The sequence below is a fragment of the Denticeps clupeoides genome, chromosome 1 (assembly GCF_900700375.1).
Source record: "Denticeps clupeoides chromosome 1, fDenClu1.1, whole genome shotgun sequence".
Taxonomy (NCBI): Eukaryota; Metazoa; Chordata; class Actinopteri; order Clupeiformes; family Denticipitidae; genus Denticeps; species Denticeps clupeoides.
Window position 1 is genome coordinate 17,326,731 of NC_041707.1, and position 21,304 is coordinate 17,348,034.

At 42.3% G+C, this 21,304-nt stretch overlaps 2 protein-coding genes across 3 annotated transcripts; one reads left to right on the plus strand and one right to left on the minus strand.

The window, feature by feature from the left end:
• Nucleotides 1–9,727: 9,727 nt before the first annotated feature.
• On the minus strand, nucleotides 9,728–11,401 carry htr1aa (5-hydroxytryptamine (serotonin) receptor 1A a). The gene has a single exon (XM_028977047.1). The coding sequence runs from the start codon at nucleotides 11,360–11,362 to the stop codon at nucleotides 10,136–10,138; it is 1,227 nt and encodes a 408-aa protein (XP_028832880.1). The 5' UTR covers nucleotides 11,363–11,401; the 3' UTR covers nucleotides 9,728–10,135.
• rnf180a (ring finger protein 180a) lies at nucleotides 10,287–20,863 on the plus strand. Of its 2 annotated transcripts, XM_028977073.1 has the most exons (5): nucleotides 10,287–11,287; nucleotides 12,695–14,004; nucleotides 19,844–20,075; nucleotides 20,349–20,474; nucleotides 20,660–20,863. In XM_028977073.1, exons 2-5 carry the CDS (start codon nucleotides 13,381–13,383, stop codon nucleotides 20,860–20,862), a joined length of 1,185 nt encoding a protein of 394 aa, XP_028832906.1. In that variant the 5' UTR covers nucleotides 10,287–11,287; nucleotides 12,695–13,380; the 3' UTR covers nucleotide 20,863. The 2 variants fall into 2 exon arrangements, with proteins under 2 accessions (XP_028832906.1, XP_028832895.1); XM_028977062.1 differs by lacking the exon at nucleotides 10,287–11,287 and having other exon boundaries at nucleotides 11,462–14,004.
• Nucleotides 20,864–21,304: the final 441 nt, after the last annotated feature.

A 21,304-nucleotide genomic window follows, 5' to 3' on the forward strand; every position in this document is an offset into this window, starting at 1 on the left:
GTGTGTATGTGTGTACCTGTTGGGATGTGTGTATGTTACTTGGGCGGCACACAGTTAGTATATGTTGGCAGTTAGGCACAATCCTCCTGATGCATGGTGCCAGAAAAACAAAGTTCACTTGTTAGTAAGTAAGCCAAGGTGGTTGTATTGCAGACTCCACCTACCAGTACATCAGTACATTTATGAAAGTCTATTATTTTACTATCTGTATTTGTAAAGACATAGCCTGTTGACTAGTGTTTCATATTTTTACTTCTGGGCCCCATCCACCGTAGCACAGGTTGTAATTTGGAAAAAAAATGTTCTGGCAGGTGGAACAGGACTGGGAAACGTTACAGGATAATACAGCTTTTTATTTCCCTGCAGTCCCCCGGGCTCCAACCAGGGCCAGAGTGGGACTTGGAGTTTCATGCTTCAGACCTTTTCCTTGGGGAAAAGTGACAAATAATACTGCCAAAATCTAATAAATTATTCCTCATCGGATTATAACAACTAAAAACATAAATGCATGACTAATATCAAATTGTCACTTGCCGAGTTCGGGGACGCATTCGCAGGCATGCTTGGAGCGAGTGGACAAGCGAGTGGACTGGAGAGGAGGGCCGGAGGCGCTTGGCCGGTGATAAGGCGGCCGGAGGTGAACTGGAACGTTGTTGATTAACAATCAACAAAACAAAATTACAAACATCAAATTATTCGGAAAAGACAGGTACTGTATACCAAAAGTTTCTGTTTGTTGACAGCTCATTTACCACGCGAGCTTGACCCGACCATGACCAGAGCCGACCTGACGAAAAGGATCAAAATTGAGGCTAAACCCCACCAGTAAAACCCATCATCTCATTTTTGTGCCTTGTCCAAATTCAGTTTGTGAGTAATTGATCCTTTAAAAAACTACCTCCATCTTAGTCTCTATAACTGCAACCGATATGTAAAATTTTTGACTGTGTGTGTAATGAACTACTGTTAGAAGTTAATCTTAATCACTGCTAACTTCATAACTATTGTAGGAGCACTGTAGGAGGCTGACTGGGTGCTGGATGTGTAAAATTCCAAGATTGGTCAACATAATCTTGGAAGAACAGCTTAATGGGTAGCTGGGACTGTTACATCCGAATGAGGTTTCTTGGCATTCGTGTTGTCTGCTTCGTGTTGTCAATAACGTGAGGCAGGGATGGAATGGACACAAATGCATGACTCTCAAACACAGGGATTAAATACATGAAACAGGGCACAGGGACCATCTCACAGACACAAGGCATGAGACACGACTACAATACAAATGAGGACAGGACATGGCCATGATACATTTACACTACTAACAGATGATAACAATCAGGGTAATCAGAAACACAAGACAACGCAAACATGAAACGCCGGTCCGGATTGCTGGACCTTGGCTGAGACTTGAGCAGCTTACATCATGCAGTGGTTCTGTGGATGCGGAATGAAACGTCTCTACATTAAAGAAAGAAAGTCCAGTTGCCATGACTCAACTTTCAGACAGTGGTGGGGGACTGCATTTGCAGAGAAAACTTTTGTCTGTTTACTGTTTTCTAATGTTCTACTGTTTTTTATACTTTTGGTAAAGAAATACCATAATTAGTCAAGCCTGTAGTCTGTTGCATTGTTCCCATCCTCAACTTTTGTTAGTGGGCAGTGGTGGCCAAGTGGGTAAGGAATCAGACTCGTAATTGGAAGATCCACAGATGACGCCATATCACATCTCCTCCATACAGCACTCACCCACCTGGACACTCGGAAGGGAAATTATGTTAAAATGCTTTTCATTGACTACAGTTCAGCATTTAACACAATAATCCCTTCCACACTCACCACCAAGCTGGAGCACCTGGGACTCAGCTCATCTCTCTGTCAGTGGATCTCCAACTTCCTAACCGGGAGACCACAGGCAGTAAGGATGGGTGGACATGTCTCAGCCTCCATCACCCTCAGCACTGGAGCCCCCCAGGGCTGTGTTTTGAGCCCCCTGCTGTACTCCCTGTACACATACAACTGTACAGCCACTACTAACTCTAGCGCCATCATCAAGTTTGCTGACCACACTGTCGTGGTGGGCCTGATCTCTGACAACGACGAGACAGCCTACCTGGAGGAGGTTGGAAATCTGGAGAATTGGTGCCAGAGGAACAATCTCCACCTGAACGTCAGCAAGACAAAGGAGTTAATAGTGGACTTCAGTACAAAGCAGGAGAGGAACTATCAGACCCCTGCCATCAACAGGAGCCCAGTGGAGAGAGTGGACAGCTTCCGATACCTCGGTGTTAACATCACGCAGGACCTCTGATGGTCCTGTCACATCAACATCATGGTGGAAAAGGCCCGGCAGCGTCTCTACCACCTCAGACGCCTGAGAGACTTCAGACTGCCCTCCAAGGTGCTCAGGAACTTCTACTCCTGCACCATAGAGAGCATCCTGACAGGAAACATCTCAACCTGGTTCGGGAACAGCACCATGAAGGACGGGCGAGCCCTACAGAGGGTGGTTCGATCAGCCGAACGAATCATCCATACAATGCTCCCTGACCTTCAATCTATCTACAGCAAACGGTGCTGTACCAGGGCCAGGAAGAGAGTGAAGGACCTCCGCCAACCCAACAATGGACTCTTCTCTCTGCTGCGATCAGGGAAGCGCTTTTGCTCCCTGAAGTCCAACAAAGAGAGAATGAGGAGGAGCTTCTTCCCGCAGGCTATCAACATCAACAGTACATAGAACTCCAGCACTTTCACTTTCACCTCCAATCTCTCCGGACTCTTTTGCACAAAATCACTTTGCACAAATCACTTTGCACAAAATCACTTTGCACAAAATCACTCTGCGCTTTTTACTTTACTGCTCATATTTCGTTGTGTGCAGTGTGAGCTGGTTGCAGTGTTTCACAATGACAATGTGTGTCACAATGATAGTTTCATTCAACACAATGACAGTGTTTCACAATGACATGTTCTCACTTTCACTTCACTTCACTGAAGCGTCTAGACTGGAATATAACAGGGACATCGTCCCAGCCTTTGTAGGTGGGGTATCTTTGCCGGATTCTTTGTTGAGAGTCACTCAATGGAAACCATAATTCACCATTCTCAATAGCAACTCCCTCTCCATGACAGTTCCAATGTGACTACAATGTCAAGGGCATGGGCGACTATCTGTGTGTTTAGCAGTGTGGCTTAACAATAGTTCTCCATTCCCCATCACAAGACAGGAAACTGACCAGGCTAGTGAGTCTGGGGTGCCAATGTGGCCTGGGGACACTGGGAGCATAACAATATCACATGATTTGTTTGGTCCTGCCTGTGCTTCTCCCACTTAGAATATTGTCTGAACCAAAGCAGAGAACGTACATAACACGGCTGTCCTAGAAAATGGAACAAATGACAAATTATGTATCATCTTGCTTTTATTCTCAGATGAGTGAAAAGTGAAGTGATAGCGACGTGATTGTCATCATGAAGCACAGGAAGCACAGCACACGCTGCACACAACGAAATGTTTTCTCTGCCCTTGGTGAGCAGTGGGCAGCCATGACAGACGACCGGGGAGCAGTATGTGGTGACGGTTCTTTGCTCAGTGGCACCTTGGTGGTTTGGGATTCCGCTTCCTTACCCGCCAGGTCACAACTGCCTCAGGGGACAGAGCAAAGGATGACAATTGCTCTCTGTGTGCATTGGTTTTATTCAGAGGGCTGAACATAAAATAAAAAAAGAGAAGACAAACTACCAGTTAACCCAGTCAATGCAGTACAATTACCTAGAACAGACCAAAACATTTCCTTTTAGTCAAACCCATTTCATAATGTGGTTATCTTATTCTTATAATTATGTTCCCTTATAGACTCAAGAATACCAGATGTGGAAGACATTCTGATTTGTTCCATTTCTTTATACACATTATACACATACACAATACACATCTTGTATTCCTTTACGCTTCAGTCTAAAGAATCCAAAGATTGCATCCAAAGATTGCTTTATCATTTTCTCCCAGCCGTCTGCTCACCCATCAGAAGTATCCTGAAATCTGGTAAATGCTGCAATTGTGTAGTGCGAAAGTGACATCATAGGAGAGGAGAAACAGAAATAGCGGTATAATAACACAAATAAACAAGAGATTTTTTTTTTGTCAACAAGTCTACATTATAGTCTAGTTTTTATCTTGTAAACCATATATAAACCGTAACAATATTATTTGTCATGTTTGGGAATGGAAAATGGAGAATGGTGCAAGTGTTGTAGACACGAGGATTACTGAGCAATAATCAATGAACAATCAGTGCAGCTCTGTTGCCAAGGTAATGTGGTGGTCATAGAGTAAAAGTAAAGCAAATTCAGACAAATAAACTCCACATTACACAACAGTGCAGTTTTTATTCACAGAGGAACTCACATAGAATTATTTATTTTTTGTGAAGTCGTAATCTTAATCGTAGGTTAAATTCATGAACCACAGTAGCCTAATTATTCTAATTAAACTAGAGTCTTCTATTCTTATAATGCATATCTTCCAGATTCATGTGTCCTTGCCAGTGCTTTCGCTTTAGTTTGTGAAAATAGCCTGTCCATGATGTTGCAATTATTGGAAACCTTGTGGATCAATATCAGTAACAATGTGGCTTGGTAAAAAGGACCAGAAAGCTTCATAATTTTGGGGATTTCATGAAAGGCCTTAATTACCTGGATTGATTACACATTTTTGTCAATAATTCTGAACTCAAATGGAAACCTTATTGTGACTGACAAATTTCCGTCATGACGTCTTTGGGAAGATCAGTATTCAGTTCTTGATCTGGGCTGGCCAGTTTGAGTCTCTAATGACTATTTCCATTGACTGAGATATTTAAAAAAAAAAACTCCCAGAAATGTCTATGTTTTTTTCTCTTATTTAATGCATTCCGAGTTTTATGCAAAGTAAGGCTTTGTGCTTATGTTTTTGATGTCTGTCTGTGACACAATGCCTTCATTGTGCCGTGGAGGTCCTTTGATGTCATCAGGTAATTGCTCTTTTAGAAGCAGGCTTCAGCATTGAAGAGTCACTATGGAGACTGGCCTTATGCTATGAGCCCCTCAATAGTATTTGATGTATTCACCTGAAAAAGACAGTGACTGGCACATTTTAATGTAAAGGGATTTTTCAGACCCAGGAAAATGGCTTGCAGGTGAATTTCCCAGCTCTTGAAATACATGAAATTAAAATAAATAGAGAATGTTACCTTAAAACAGTGCACATTTTAAATGAGCATATTGATCTTGGCCTTAAAACATGTAACAGACATTATCAGTACCAACGCAACTGGAGCAATTCGGTCAGCAATAAAAGCCGATATGGAGCATCATCATGATATTATTAGTTTGCAGCCAGTCACCCTGGGGGAGTTAAGGTGCATGTTAAGGTGAATGATTCCTTACATTATAATTACAATCCCTGTTCTTCCTTCTTCTAATGAAATAGCGTGTTGAAGGTCAGAGACAGTGGGATCAATTTCATTTATCCAGAGACTCCAGTGGTAAACTGCAATCCAAAGCATTGATTCTGTTATAGACAACTGTCTTGAAATATTGAGCATCAGTCATATCTTGACATCATCATGGACATCATGATGTTGTCATAGGGGAGTCCCAACCCTCTCTTAAATTCACAGAGTTCCAAATACTGTGCATCAGTCAATCAATTTTAATCAATTTTTATTTGTACAGGGCTTTTTACAATGTACAAAGCTCCGGACATTAAAACAGGGCTCAAATTCCCTAGTGAGCAAGCCAAAGGCAACAGTGGCAAGGAAAAAACTCCCTGAATAAATAGGAATAATCCTTGTGGAGGTTCAGGAAGGGGAACACATCCCCCTCTGGACAGCACTGGATCATGCAGAGTTGTTCATGTCAGTTCCTACATCCAGGAATATGCAGGTTAGTATGCTTATTGGATAAGTGTGTTGAGGTAGTACATTAGCGAGATCAGACATCTGGACAAGTATCAGAAGATGACTTGTAAAGATCAAGCTGATCTTTCTAGGTTTCATTTCGAGCCTGGAGGCACTCCAGGTGAAATTTACCATCCACATGGAAGTGGACGGTGAAAGATGGAATACTGCCTATAGAAGGTGCGCGCCATACAGTCTGGTGGCATTAACAATTATTATTAATGAATCCATGAAGGGCAAGAGAGTGTCATGTTTGTTGGCTCACAATCTCACTTCTTAGTTTGACTTAGATCTGGCGCACTATAGAATAAAACGTATTATTGCTGTCACTGGGGGGATCAGCATCGGATCAGCACCGGATCAGCATCTCTAAGTTACAGATTCTGCCTTGTCATCATCTACACCTGTGCCACAACCAATAGAAGGACTTCTCAGGCTCACGTTCCTTGTCTGGCCTTGTACTACTGACCCCATAGCAGAGAGTTGTGTTCATCCTTGTCTTGCAGTCTGTCAGAATTCTTGTCTTGTTTGTGTTTCTTGGTGCCTGTCATTGTTTTCTAGCATCCTTAGTTTTAGTCCATTTTGCGCCTGTCTCCTTGTGTCTGTGCCCTGCAGTGCCCGAACCCCCACCGCGCTCCCTCCTGCGTCTGTATTTGTGAATCATGGTTTCTGTGAGCCGCTCTTCTCCCACTCCCTGTTTCCCCGCCATATAAGACCATATTTTCACGTCGGGACCTTTAACCTCAGTGATCAGTCTCAGATTGTCACCCTGATTGTCCTTTATGAACTCAACCTATGACAAAAAGTGTGTTGAACACCGACTTTCAGTGATCTATGCGCAGAAGAAGCTTGAACACGTTCTGAAAGCGAGTGGCACGCCATGCTCACTGGGCGTGGCTTGGCCTTTACTGATGCTGGGCTTCACTGGGAATGGCACTAGAACACTGTGGACATTTCAGGCAGGAAATGACACTTTTTGATGTGATGATGTCATTTGGAGAGTAATTTCAGAGTCTCTGTCAGGCAGAGTTGGTATTGCTTCTTCATTGAAGGGGAACCAATAAGGACAGGGGAGAGAGGAGCTGAGCGAGAAGGAGATTTGCTTAAGGCCACCGGTGCTGCGGTTTTGGATATGGGCAGTGAGCCGTCTGAGCTGTGCTGTTGCTCCGGGGAATACCGGGCTCCCAAATCCACTGCGATTCACATCCCCTCCTTTGACGTCGGTACCTAAATTTATCCCTTTCCTTTCACTCTGTCTTTCTAAAGTCTTTTCACCCTGTCACCCTGCTTCATTCACCTTTTTCAAGCACAGGTGACAATCCATTAAATCATCTCTGAGAGGCCTTTTATGTCATGAATGGCCTTTAACTATACAAATGAATATCCAATCCCAACAAATAGTGATTGATGCAAAGTAGCAACACCTTTCAGTGCCAAATCTCCATGTCGTTATCTATGTTTTAAGTGTTTTGTCTATTGTCCTGTATGTGCCTTGTTTTTAAATCTTTTTTCTCACAATTTTCCCAAATTTGTAGCGCAATGCATGGTCTTCATTATTCATATAGTGTATGATTTATCTATTCAAACACATATCAGTGAACCTTTTTGTGTTTTATTGCATTTACATCGAATTCATTTTGGTTCGTTATGCTGTCAGGGAAGTAGCCTGAGGGTTTGTGTGTGCTTTGCACATTAATGTGCATAGTATAGAAAGCGTTGTAAAAATGTTTGACGGAGGGACTGTTGCTGTGTGTACGTGGGTAAACTCTGTTGCTTCTGCCAGTCCCCCTGATTCTCATTTACAGGCCGTTGCTGCATCTTCAGGAGTCCCAATTCAGAAGTACATGTTTACCTTATTTTTCTTTGTGGCCCAAACGTTCATGCTTGTTGTGAAGATTCCGTGATGAAACAGGCTTCTTCAGAGTTTCAGTGTCATCTGTTAATTTTCAGCTAATGAGCCTGACTGCTGAATCTAATTTACACCCACTGTGCATTCTCCCACCCAGAACTGCTCACAGAGTTTATCAGGCAAAAAGAGGGCAGCACTAAGACCATCATGACTGTGAAAATATTACAAATGATGCTCTCCTTTTCCTTGTTGGTATATTATCAATATTTATATTTTTAAATTATTTTTTTTAATTGTACAAAAGCATCTCAGGTTGATGGCTACTAATGACATAGTTATTCTTCCTCCTGCTTCCTTCTGATTTACAGCATTATTATGGATTATTTATTATTTAAATTGGGTTTGATTTGCCAGACATGCTGGATACTTTTTTCTCCCTAAATCTCACAACGCGGGTGCTCAAAAAACCCGGATGCCTGGAGATCAGAAGTGTAGAACACACTTTGTGACCTTAATCCTTCTGGTCTCATGACAAACATTTGTTCATGAAGATAACCCCCCATATTCATAGATATTTGTGTCATCAGTAACTATGCGACCATTAAAAAAATGAAACTTTCTGTTCATAGATAACTTGAAATAAAAATGCGCATGTCCCAAAGTGGCTACAAAATCTGATAAAGTGCATACCAATTTCATCCGCATCATTAGTATCTATTTCTGCATTAATATCTAGTTCTGCAAATCAAGCAGAACAAATGATCCTTATACCAGCATGAGTTTCGTGAAAAGAGGAATGTATTAAGACAGCACACCCAATTGCGCATAAGGTAGATAATGACTAACACTATTTATATTAGAATGCGTTTCTTGAGGTGTGTCTGACACAAAATGTTCCGTGAAATTTTGTCTCCTTTGCAGCCTGGCAATGTCCCAGCCCTTTGTTCAAAGGAAAGTCAATTACTTCATACTGAGTTCAAAATGAGACACGGCCACTGAACTGGATATTACCTTGAACTGATATCATAGGTGTGAGTGTGGTTATGTACTGAGAGAAAAGGTCAGAATTACCTTTTTCAGTTAATCATTTTTTTTGTTTTAAATGACTAGACTTTTCTGGGTTTCCCTTGGATTCCTGAGCAAAAAGTCTAGTTGGGTCATTACTGTTCATCAGCAGCATATTGAGCCTGTATGAACAAATGATGTTCGATGTAATGAGGTAATGTTCAATTCAATGGACAACAGAACAAGCACAAAAGTAATTCTGATGCATGTGCCAAAAATAACTACAGATTTTGACCCATCATTACACCAATATTTGCACTGGACAACAGTTTTGCAAACCCAGATATTTATCTTTATAACATGATTTGTGACAGTTCAAATTGCAAAAATTGACATTAGTATAGCTGTATCCATGTCATTTATCATATATATTGAGCATATATATATATATATAGAATGTATGAAACGTGAAATTAAAATGTCTTAATTAAGCCAGTTCGATCACAGGCGTGGACATGCTTCCAAGACAATTGGAATGTCTAATAATACTAAAGGATTAAGCATTATTAAAAGGTGTATTTGATTAGATGCTTCTCCTTTCCAGCATGACTAACAAGTACTAGTCCCCAGAATTACTAGTTTATATTTTTTCGTGTTCACAGACGAATGTGTTCACCCAGTCACTATCGACTGCTACTTTTAACACCCACTGTCCTGCTGAAAAAACACACTGCCTCGGGTTCTGTTTCTGTGCTGGTCTTGCTGGTTATACAGGTTCATCTAAAACCCTGCTACTAGTTTCTCTTTACTTAACACAGTGAAAGTTCTCTAAGAGAGTTCCCACGCCACAGTTCACAAGCTCACAAGTACGAAATGGTGCCATGACTCCCTGAACAAGTGGCAGAATCTGCAGATGGTTTCCCAAGCAAAATCATGATTTATGCTTTTTTTTTTTTATTTCGTCACATTTAAAATACTTTTACACAGACATTGGGTACATAATTTATGGTTCTAGCTGCTTAAATACACAAAAATCTATCGCACTTTCTGACAAAAATATTTGAATTCTATTTGTATTATTCTTAGAAAAACCTTACCGTTTTCTACATCGTCCAAAAACGCAGCGTTAGTCTAGATGCTACCTGGAGATCGTTTTTCTGCGAAGTAGTTCACCTTTGCATAGTTGAATGCACAGGTTCTGTAACATGTGCACGAAGAGCTTGGGCAGTAACGACTGATAAATGGATTGATAACGTGTCACAGTAAAGATACGTCTGTGCAACGACCATGAGACGACTTATAGCCCCTCGGCGTTCGGTCGAAAAAGTTCCGAGCGTCGGGCGACCTACGCGCAGGAGAAGCTGCACTTGAGCAACTTCTTGAAGGCGTTCTGGAAGTCCCTGTTGAAGTACGCGTAAATGATGGGGTTCAGCAGCGAGTTGGAGTAGCCGAGCCAGTTGATGACTGCGCCCAGCCAGTTGGGCATGAAGCAGCCGGACTTGCAGAAGGGCAGGACCAGGGCCACGATGAAGAAGGGCAGCCAGCAGAGGATGAAAGTGCCCATGATGATCCCCAGGGTCTTCACCGTCTTGCGCTCCCGCGCCAGGGCCACCTTCCTCTTGGCCTCGGCGCACCTCTGGGTGGGTGGCTGCCGGGGGGTGTTGGGAAGGGGGAGGTGTGTTTTGGACATGCTCTGAACTTCCACGATCTCCAGCGCTTCGTTGTCTTCGCCGTGTTTGACCTCGCCGTTTACGCACAGGCTCGCCTGCGACTCCCCGCCGTCCCTCTTGTGCAGGGTCGCCGGTGACGCCGTCAGGTTCGTGTCCGCGACTTTGTGTCTCTGCGTTTTCTTCACCGTCTTCCTTATTCGGAACCGGGCCGCGCGGAATATCTTGCCGTACAGGACCAGCATGAGAACCAGGGGGATGTAGAAGGCGCCGAAAGTTGAGTAGATGGTGTAGCCCGGGTCCTGGCTGATGGTGCAGGCGTCTGGGTCGGCGCGGTCCTCCGGCTTCCTCCAGCCCAGCATGGGCGGGATTGAGATGGAGAAGCCGACGAGCCACGTGAGGCTGATCAGGATCGCGGCGCGCCGCGGAGTTCGTTTGTTCACGTAGTCGATGGGGTCGGTGATGGCCCAGTACCTGTCCAGCGCGATTGCGCACAGGTGCAGGATGGAAGACGTGCAGCACAGCACGTCCAGGGAGATGAACACGTCGCAGATCTCCTGTCCCAGCGTCCATTTGTTCAGCACTTGATACAACGCCGCCATGGGCAGCACCAGAACTGACACCATTAGGTCCGTGACGGCCAGAGAACCGATCAGATAGTTCGCCACGTTCTGGAGAGACCTCTCCAACGCGATCGCCGCGATTACGCACGCGTTGCCAAATATTGCGCACAAAATCAACGCGGCGAGGAGCAGCGAGGTGAGGACCTGGTAACTTTGCGCAACTTCGGCCAATGCCGTGGCGTTCTGGCTCCAGTCTTGCACCTCTGGGTAGGTACTGCTGTTTGTACTTTCCATTTTGTGGGATGCATTCCCTGTGGCCAGTTCTGTTGTCCAGGGACGCATCACCTCTGCGAGGAGGACGCACGACTGTCTGAGGTTTCAGCACACAGAGAGAGAGAGAGAGAGAGAGAGGGAGGGAGGGAGAGATGGGGGTGGAGTGGGGCTGCGAGACGCGGGAATTCGTTCATTCTGGCGGGATGGGCGCTCAGTCAGACCACATTCCGCTACATCCATCCAGTCCCGTTACCTGCCTGGTTTAAGGACAGCGATCTGGATTCCCTGAAAGTTGTTCACAGCGCAAAACACGCCGTGAGCCGCAGATCTTATCGAATTTCGACACAATTTCTCTCGATCCAACAAAACTCGATACCAGCATTCTAACTTGTTGAGGTAGTCTTTGGTTTGATTAGAGATTGTCCTTCCAGTTGTCGAGAACTTGTTTCAGCACCATTGACAGCGCTGCGCTCACGTCTGAGATGGAAATTTGCTGCCATCTGCTGTAGATCTGAGAGCAAATTTCAAAATCGACAACGTCAGAATTGACCCGACATCTGCGTAGATCTTTTTTTTTTTTTAGATATTAATAATACTACACATTAATTCGTTCCAGTTTATTTATTTACAAGCGAAACATAGTAGGTCTATTCCTGAACATCGGAAAGCGAAGTGTGAAAAGAACATTGAAAAATCTAGATTAAAAAAGAAACAACCTAAATAAATTCTGTCGAAAAACACTAGACCACACAAACAGGGTGATGAAGCATAGAAAACGAACATGCTTATATGTACACAAATTATATTTCAAATTATATCTGTGAAACATTTCTGTTTAATTATCTGTCTATTGAAGATCAGTTTTTCACTGGAAAACAAGTTATGCATTAGAATGTTAAGTTGGATAGATATTAGCATAATATAAGATATTAATATCTTTGTTTTAACATGTGAGTGTTCATTATAAATTGTGAAGGATGAGTGTATTATCAGAAAGGCAATTATATACGTGGAGGTCTATTATCATAATTTAAACGGATCAATAAGTCGCCAAGTTGCACAGCTCTGAGAAATGGTAATACGTTTAAAGTATTGCCTAATGAAAATTAATGGTATGCCTGCCGTTTACCGTGGCTCCTACAACGCTACAAAGCAAAAAAACAATTACAAAGCAGGAAGACCGCTTTAATAGTTTTCATCATCCTCCAGTGTTATATATCATGCTTAAGTATGCATCAGAATGGAGATTTGAGCGGAAAGTGAAATCCATGCTGTAGCCACCAATATATGCTGATGTTTGTTAGGACCTCCCTCTGCTCTTATGGGTCTTCCCATCAAATATTTGCTTTTCATTTCATATATACTACGTGGCGTGGTGCCTCTATTGTCTTCTTGGGTCAGTTGCAGATGGGATGGGAAAGGTCATGAAACTCAAGGAGCTAAGGTAAGAGGCACTTACTGTGTTGTTATGGGTATTGACTGGCCGGTTGCAGGTCCAATAAGTGTTACCTGTGAACCATGGAATGTATAATACAATAAATGTATTGCAAATTAGATTTTAAATTCTTGTAATTGTCATTAAGTATGTGTGTACATGTAATTTTTGTTAAAACAAGGATTTCAGGCCAAGTATTAATGTATTAGGAGTTTCTGTCTGATCAGCACACACGCCTGCTGACCAACCAGAAAGCAGAAAACAGCTGAGTGCATGAGCTGCGAAAGGTGGCTCTGGATTCTTCCCCCAATTTTTATCCCACAATGCCTGTATTGTCGTTGACGTGCATTCTATAGGCCTCACAGACAATTGGGGCGCTGAATGCCAGTATTCGGAAGCTCACTTTGGGGCTTTAACTTTGTCAACAGAGCAAAACATAGCCTAGGGGGCCATGCGTGTGTTTGTATATGTTAAATGAGTGTGTGTGTGTCTGTGTGTGTGTGAGAGAGAGCATGTTGGTGCTTTCCGGCAGGTCTACAATGGGTTCCAGCTTTAGCACGAGGCCAGTGCTAGCCCACCACACTCTGTGTGTGTGTTGGGGAGAACAAGGGGCCCTGCTGCTGTTCCGGCTGTAGGGGTCGAGAAGATCGCGATGGCTTCTCCGGGGGAAGCAGCTGAGTCAGGGGGGGAGATGTTGAGAATGGCCGAGGCCCTCTGTCTGGAGGGGGTCCCCCGTCTGAGGTCATCAGCAAGACCTGAGGATAACCAGGGTCACTCAGCCTTCATGGCGGTGCGGGTGTCCCACAGGAAGGCCCGCAGTCTAGACTGTACGCAAAGGGCCAGAGGGGGCCAGAACGTTTTCTCTGGGGTCCTTATTGAGCCTAGCGCAGACTCTTCCTCCCCTCGCCCAGTGGCAACCTCTTCGTACTCCACTCCCGGCCCTTCCGGATCTGCTGCTTACTCACCCCGAGCTCCCTTCTCAGACCACCTCAGCCTTGCCTCCAGCCATCCACGCTCCTCTTCTTCCCTGCTTAACTCCCCAGGGTCCCTCAGCAGCTCAGAGCTCGGAGAGGAGGAAGAAGAAGGGGAGGAAGAAGAGCAGGAGCAGCAACATCCTCTGGGTAGAGGAGCCAGCCTGGCACCCTCAACCACTTCTCCCGCCCCTGGAGAGGATCGATGGCTCAGCAAGAGGGAGAGGGCCAGAGCAAAGAACCTGAGGAGAAGGCAGCGCAGACGGGAACGATGGAGGCAGAACCAGCAGCAGGAACACGTCCAGGTATCCCCCAAATCCTGTCCAGATGCTCTGTAGCCTGATAAATCAAATGGCTCGGAAAATATGGTTTTACATTTTTGATGAGTGGCCAATTAAAACTGCATTTGGTAATTATGAAGCATCAGTGGCCCATAAATCTCAGAGCAGCAGAAGACCGATTGTAACTTATTTGGATGGGTGTTTAGGTAATGGCTCTTAATGGGTCATTTTTCCTGAAAACAGGGCTACAGGGATGGGAGAGACACTAGGAAGCCATTGTGGATGCTTCTCTTCCTGTCGGCAGATGGCAGCAGTTTGGCATAGCCACCCTCATCTCAGATCCCGTAGTAAACATGTGTGCTTGTTGCCCTTAATGGAATGATTCAGAAGTGTGGCAAAGTTGAGAGAAAGAATAAAATCTTCTGGGTCCCCTGATTTTCTTCAAGGTTGGCATGGCCTCACACGCCCATGGCCATTGCTTTTCCTCTGATGGCCAGTATGTGTCAGTTGATATTCTTACAGAGACGTGGAGAGATCACTTCATTTTCAGGGGGTCTTTGCGAGGTGGCCCATCTGTGCCAAATGAATTGTTCTGCTTGATTACAAACTGTCAAGTGCTGTGCCGTCATGCGCTGCTTTTTTCGATAACCATTGTCTTTCCTGCTAAAGTGGGGTTGCATCTGAATTGACAGCCTGATGAGGCTTTGGCGGAGAGCCCTTCAAACATGACGAGCTTTATTTGGACAAAGCCAGCCTCTGATTGTGACACCGCTGTTCAGCACATTCATATCTCATATAAACGAGGCTGGGCCTTTATGGGACATTGTTTTCTGTCAATTTATGGCAGTGTTACATCCTGCAGTAAAAAGATTACCATTTGTCTGGGGAATTTGCGGCTACGTTTCAGCAACTGCGAAACTAGGTCAGCAGCTATCCTGTCTTCGTGGACAGGATGCCTGTAGCCTTTGCCTCAATGCACCTAAGTGGGCTTGTGTGTCATCAAAAACCACATCATGATTAGAAATGAGCTCTCTGTGATTTGAACCGAATCCTCTTCCATGATACAGAGTGTGTGTGACACTCTCCAACAGACTCTATATTTTTGTTTTTAAATTGTTTGCTGAAAATATGATTCTGGAAACTGGACTGGACACATAAATTGGCTTTTCCTGGCCAATTAATTTTGTCAATGAATTTTGGATTACAAGGTTACATGGTTGTCTGCATTTTCAGATATTCATAGGGCTTGTTTTATTATAATATTGTACATATTTGTACCTGTTATAGCACAGTTTTTGGTTCCCTGTCTCAATTTTATTTTTAGTCTTATTTTTAGTCAACCCCATTTCATAATTAAAACAAGCTAATTTTAATATATTGCTGTTACCTTATAGACTCAAGCATACACTACATCCATTCCAGTGGCCACATTTCCCCCTGTGTTGTTTGACCACACATTCTGTTTTATTTTCCATGTTAAAGAAAGTGTGTTCAAAGATTGCTTTAGAATTTTTCCCAGCCATCTGATAACCTGGGGAAGTGACGTCATCTGTGGGACCAAATGGTAGAATTTAGTCTTATTTTTATTCATTAACAATATTACGAGATATATTTAATTATAGTTGTTGTCTCATGACCAGCATTTACTTGTCTCACCTTGTTTTCGTCACGTTATAAATGTTCGTTGACTAAGATATTTCTGAAAAATATTTGTGGATGAAAACAACACTACAGCACATATGTGCACATAAAGTACATATATGCAGCATTAATGTACAAAGAAGGGTGCTGCCCCAGGATCAATCCAATGTATCTCTAATGTTTATGGTTTGGATAGTGCTTTGGAACTTGTGGAGTAGGAGAAACTCCTTTCATCCAAATATCTGTGATCTTTGACCAGAAGGTGTCTTTTCCTCATTTTACTCACCACCAGAGCACTACCTCTACTGAGAAGCACGGTGGCAGCAGCATAATACAATTAGAACACCTCGCTGCTTGAAAGGCTCATCGAAATAAACAACAACATGGGTGGTACTGAGAGCACTGAGGCTTTCGTAATGTAGTCTTCAAATGTCAGGGAACACAAGAGAAAATAAATATTCACCACATGCATGATGATGGAACATGAAGCACAGACAGATCACCAACAACAGTCTTGTTATCTTGTTACAATGACACCTGTCAGTGGGGTGGATATATGTGGAAGCCAATGAATAGTCAGATTCTTGAAGTGTATGTTTTGGAAGCAGGAAACATGAACATTACAGGGTTACTAAGGGGAGCTTGGTCCCCTGAAAAGGGTGTAAGCTCCACAGAAAGGCTCTCCTCAGATAATTAGTGGGGCGCTATAAGGTACAGAAAGGTTCCTGAAATAAAATAGCAATATAATATCTCAGTGATGTGTCTTTATTCACTTCTTATGTTTCATTCTCTCCTCAAATCAACAAAATTCTTTATTTCTGACTCTGATTGGACTGCAACTTCTTGCATGACTGTTAAGACTCTTATGTATTGTGCCTTTATGAAATGTTACAATCAGTATGAACTGCAGACTGCAGTAGTAATAAATATAATGTATTTTCTGTGCTTTATGACTGTGCTTATATGTATGCACACTGGAAATTAATTCAAACTATGGGCAGCAGTCATAAGTGTGACACTTTTAGCAATATTCTGCTTGGGAAATGTGGATTTGACTACCACCTTCAACACCACAATAATATTCCTAGATGGCGATGGCCACAATGCACATGACACAGGAATGATTTGAGGAATATGACAGTGTTCCGGGTGTTTAGTGTGATCAAGCATCAGAGGGATGCGGATCTGAGCAAAACTGCTGTTGGTTGTTGATGTTGTGGTTTTGGTTCATCATCTATACTCATTTTAGTCTAATCAAGTTTCAGTCATCTGAAAGTCTGAACACTCAAGTCATATTTTAGTCAGAATCACCCATGAATATTTTAGTCTAGTTTTAGTCTAAGCAAAAGATTTTAATCTAGTTTTAGTCAATAAAATTTTTTTCACGTTTTTTTTTTGTACATAGTACAAAAAGTACCTAGTAGAAAATACAAAAATGTCTTTTAGTCAACCCCATTTCATAATTAAAACAAGGTTATCTTATTATATTGCTGTTACTTTATAAACTCAAGAATACACTACATTGATTCCAGTGGCCACATTTCTCCCTATGGCTTTTGACCATTTAGAATTTAGTCTTATTTTTATTCGTTAACAATATTACACAATATAACAATAACCACAATGCAAACATAACACATGAATGGTTTGAGTCATATGACAAAGTGTTCCGGGTGTTTAGTGTGATCAAGCATCAGGGGGATGTTTGATCCATGGGTCAGTTTCTTCCGTGCATAGAGAATCTTGACCCCTGTCTCTGGCCAGCCCACTACGGATCTGAGCAAAACTGCTGTTGGTTGTTGATGTTGTGGTTTTGGTTCATCATCTATACTCATTTTAGTCTAATCAAGTTTCAGTCAACTAAAAGTCTGAACACTCAAGTCATATTTTAGTCAGAATCATCCATGAATATTTTAGTCTAGTTTTAGTCTACGAAAAAAAAAAAAAACTTGTTTTAGTCAAAAAAAAAATTATTTTAGTTTATTTTTTTTGCGATGCACATAGTACAAAAAGTACCTAGTAGAAATACAAAAAATTCTTCTCATAATTAAAACAAGGTTATCTTATTATTAGAGGTGAGCATAGATTAATTTTTGTAATCTAGATTAATCTCACTGTAATCTTGGAATTATCTATATTAATCTAGAGTAAGCAAAATTAATCTAGATTAATCTACATTAATTTACATTAATCTAGATTAATCTAGATTAAAATGGCTCATTTGAATTCTGACGAAGGCATTCAGAATATGTGTGCTACCCAAATAATGACTAAAAGTAAGTCTTTGAGAACGGGTTTCTCAAGTCAGGTGGCGCATTAGACCAGGGGCTCATCTCCTGTTTCCAAAATGCATCACAAACTGCTTGAGAAAGCTGTTCTACTATGATAATTGGTGATGAAAATAAATTATGTTCAATAAGATGTACTTGTGTTTACCAACTGTTTATTCAGTTAAATAGCTGCATCCATGTTACCACGTCACGTTCGATGTGGTAATTTCACAGTTCGAAGACTCGTTCTCGCCCCCTACAGTGCATTTCGGCTAGGTATACATCCGCGCTAAAATATCAAGGTGCAAGTCATCAGTCTTCTGCGTTGTGTAACTTTTTGATTTCGTTTCTTGAACCACAAATGATGAGCTGACACCCAAGAGATTTTCTGTGCAAAGTGTATTCTGTACAAAAAGCAAGGTCGCGTCAGAACATCGCGTCTTTCTGCACCTCTCTCTACAATATACAGTATTAAAAGAACATAAAAAAAAAAACATTCACAAAATAACACACATGCAAAATATTCCTAATATGTACATAAATTAAAATGAAAGAAATAACTTTTTGCACACAAACCCCACGCACCTCTCACAGCTCACGCCATGTGTCTAAGAGAACTAAACCGGGTCTCAAAAACAAAACAAAAGTCTTTAGAAAATAAGAAAATAAAAGACACAAGAAAGAAGAAATATACTTATAAATCTGGTGTAACCATTTAACTCCGGCACAATAGCTTGCGTAGTACATACCCAGCTCCCAACACAACTCTGTGAATAGATTAACGGCGATATTTTTTTATCGCCCGACAAGAGTCTCACGTTAACACAGCACGTTAACACCGATAACAGCCCACCACTACTTATTATATTGCTGTTACTTTATAGACTCAAGAATACACTACATTGATTCCAATGGCCACATTTCTCCCAATGGTTTTTGACCATTTCAAATTTAGTCTTATTTTTATTCGTTAACAATGTTACACAATATAACAATGGCCACAATGCAAACATGACAATGCAAACATGACACAGGAATGGTTTGAGGAATATGACAAAGTGTTCCGGGTGTTTAGTGTGATCAAGCATCAGGGGAATTTGATCCATGGGTCAGTTTCTTCTGTGCATAAAGAATCTTGACCCCTGTCTCTGGCCAGCCCACTATGAATCTATGGATCAATGCTGTTGGTTGTTGATGTTGTGGTTTTGATTCATCAGAGGAGCCATGTCTTTTAGAAAGTTGCAGGAGATCACACCAGGGACTTTGGGTCAGCTGTGTTATATAAAGAAGAACATTCAAGGACAAACATGGTGCCAACCCAGTTAATCAAAACTCAAAGTAATTTTGATGAAAGTAATTAATAAGGTTTAAATTGGTCCTCCGACCAGGATGGGTTGCAGCATTGCACCTTTGGAAACGTTGCTCTAGAATGATGTGATAACATTTGAAGGGAAAGCCGGAGTTCCCTAGAGCTCCTGCTGGATGTGGGAGTGTTAATTATATAGGGAGGGGTGCTGGGTCCATAAGAAAACACAGAGGACCCACTGGAAATGGAAACTCATTTCTGCACCCACACACACACACACACACACACACACTAAGGGCTCCATGAGGGAGCTTCCAGGGGTGCTTTCTCAGTTGTTAAATATATGGTGGGATCTGGAGAATCTGCGGTTCTAACAACTGTCATAACAGCACGTTCACTGTCTGGAGACAGATGTGGCTGCAGCAGCTATTTGATCCTACCTCTGCTGCATTGCGGCACTTGCTTAACTAAACATCAAACATTTCACAGCACTTTGCTAACAAGATACAGGGTTATACAGAAACACATAGCACTAATGCAAACATGTAGGTGCATATTTCTGAAAGGAAAGACTCATTTCCATAAATATTAATGCTGCACAAGCACTATCAATAACATGCAATTGTTTGTCGTTCTGTTTTATTAGAGCTCTACAGCAAACCCCTCCAGTAGCAGCGAGGACGAGGACAGGCCCATTCGCGACCGGGAGGGCTTCATCTGTGCTGTGTGTCTGGACGTGTACTTCAGCCCTTGCATGTGTCATCCCTGTAACCACATCTTCTGTGAGCCCTGTCTGCGTACACTGGCCAAGAACTGCCCCACCAACACCCCCTGCCCTCTGTGCAGGACCGCCATCTCACACGTCTTCTTCCACAAAGGCCAGTGACAGAGCTTGCTGTGTCTCTTATCTCTTTTCACCACGCAGTTTTTTAATTATAATTTAATTAATCAATACAAAAAAATCAATACATGAATTCGCTAGGCAAGGCTAATAGAACGAAAGTCCATGAAAAGTCATAATTCGTTCTCATGTTTAATGTCTCTGTTATCATTCTGGCTCATTATTAGTATTTACACTAGATTTCCAAAAATACATGTTCATACACTTTAATAATTTTTTTATCCTTTTTTTTTAACATTATCGTTTGCAGAACTGAACCACATAGTCCGGACATTCTTCCCAAAGGAGTACTTGTCCCGAAAGCAGACATTTCAGAAGGCCAGCTGTGCTAAGTGGCCTCTGCCCAGCTGCAGAAAGCTCTTTCGGATTTTGGGTGGTGAGCATCATACTCTTACCAAATGAATATTCAGTTTCTTTACCATCACTAATTCATATTTTCCATTTTAACCACACACAATGATTCAATTCATGCATACTTACCTTTGTTTTACACAGTTTCATTTGTTGATCTCTTGTTTAAGAATATTCAGATTAAATGATCACGACTGTTCTAATCTGCAGGCTTCCAGAGGCAGGCAGGCCCAATCACCAGACGTCAGTTTCCCCATGGCGGATACCAGCTCAATGATTCGGACTATGAGGCTGATTCCCGGGGATGGCGATTTGATATGGACATGGTGATCATTTACATCTACTCCGTCAACTGGGTCATTGGATTCATTGTCTTCTGCTTCCTCTGCTATTTCTTTTTCCCTTCTTTTTAATTGAGACAAGAAATAAACAACTGAAAAAGAAAAATGTAACTACCTTTTATTTACAGCTAATTTGCATTCTTATCAGTTTTTACACCCAGAGACACTGAACTACCAGAGACATTCACCCTATAGTTTCGATTAGTGCAGCTTAGTTACCTGATATTTTTGTCAGTTTAACAACTCGGTAATGTGTTTAGACATGCATTACATGTCTTAGCATTCCACTGAAACACAAGCCCTTTAGGCAATGATGACCCGTCCTACAGATTACTAAATGTCAAACTACTTCATTTCGTTGTTCTAAGACCCAGCTGGGAGATGAGCCAGTCACTTTTCACATATGATTTCGAAGTGTCGCCTAGGGGATGTAGCATGTCAGAAGGGTCTGCTCAAGGCCCTGTAGGCACCCCGCTGAGCTTGGGTGGTAATTACATCTATCCAAACAATCCTG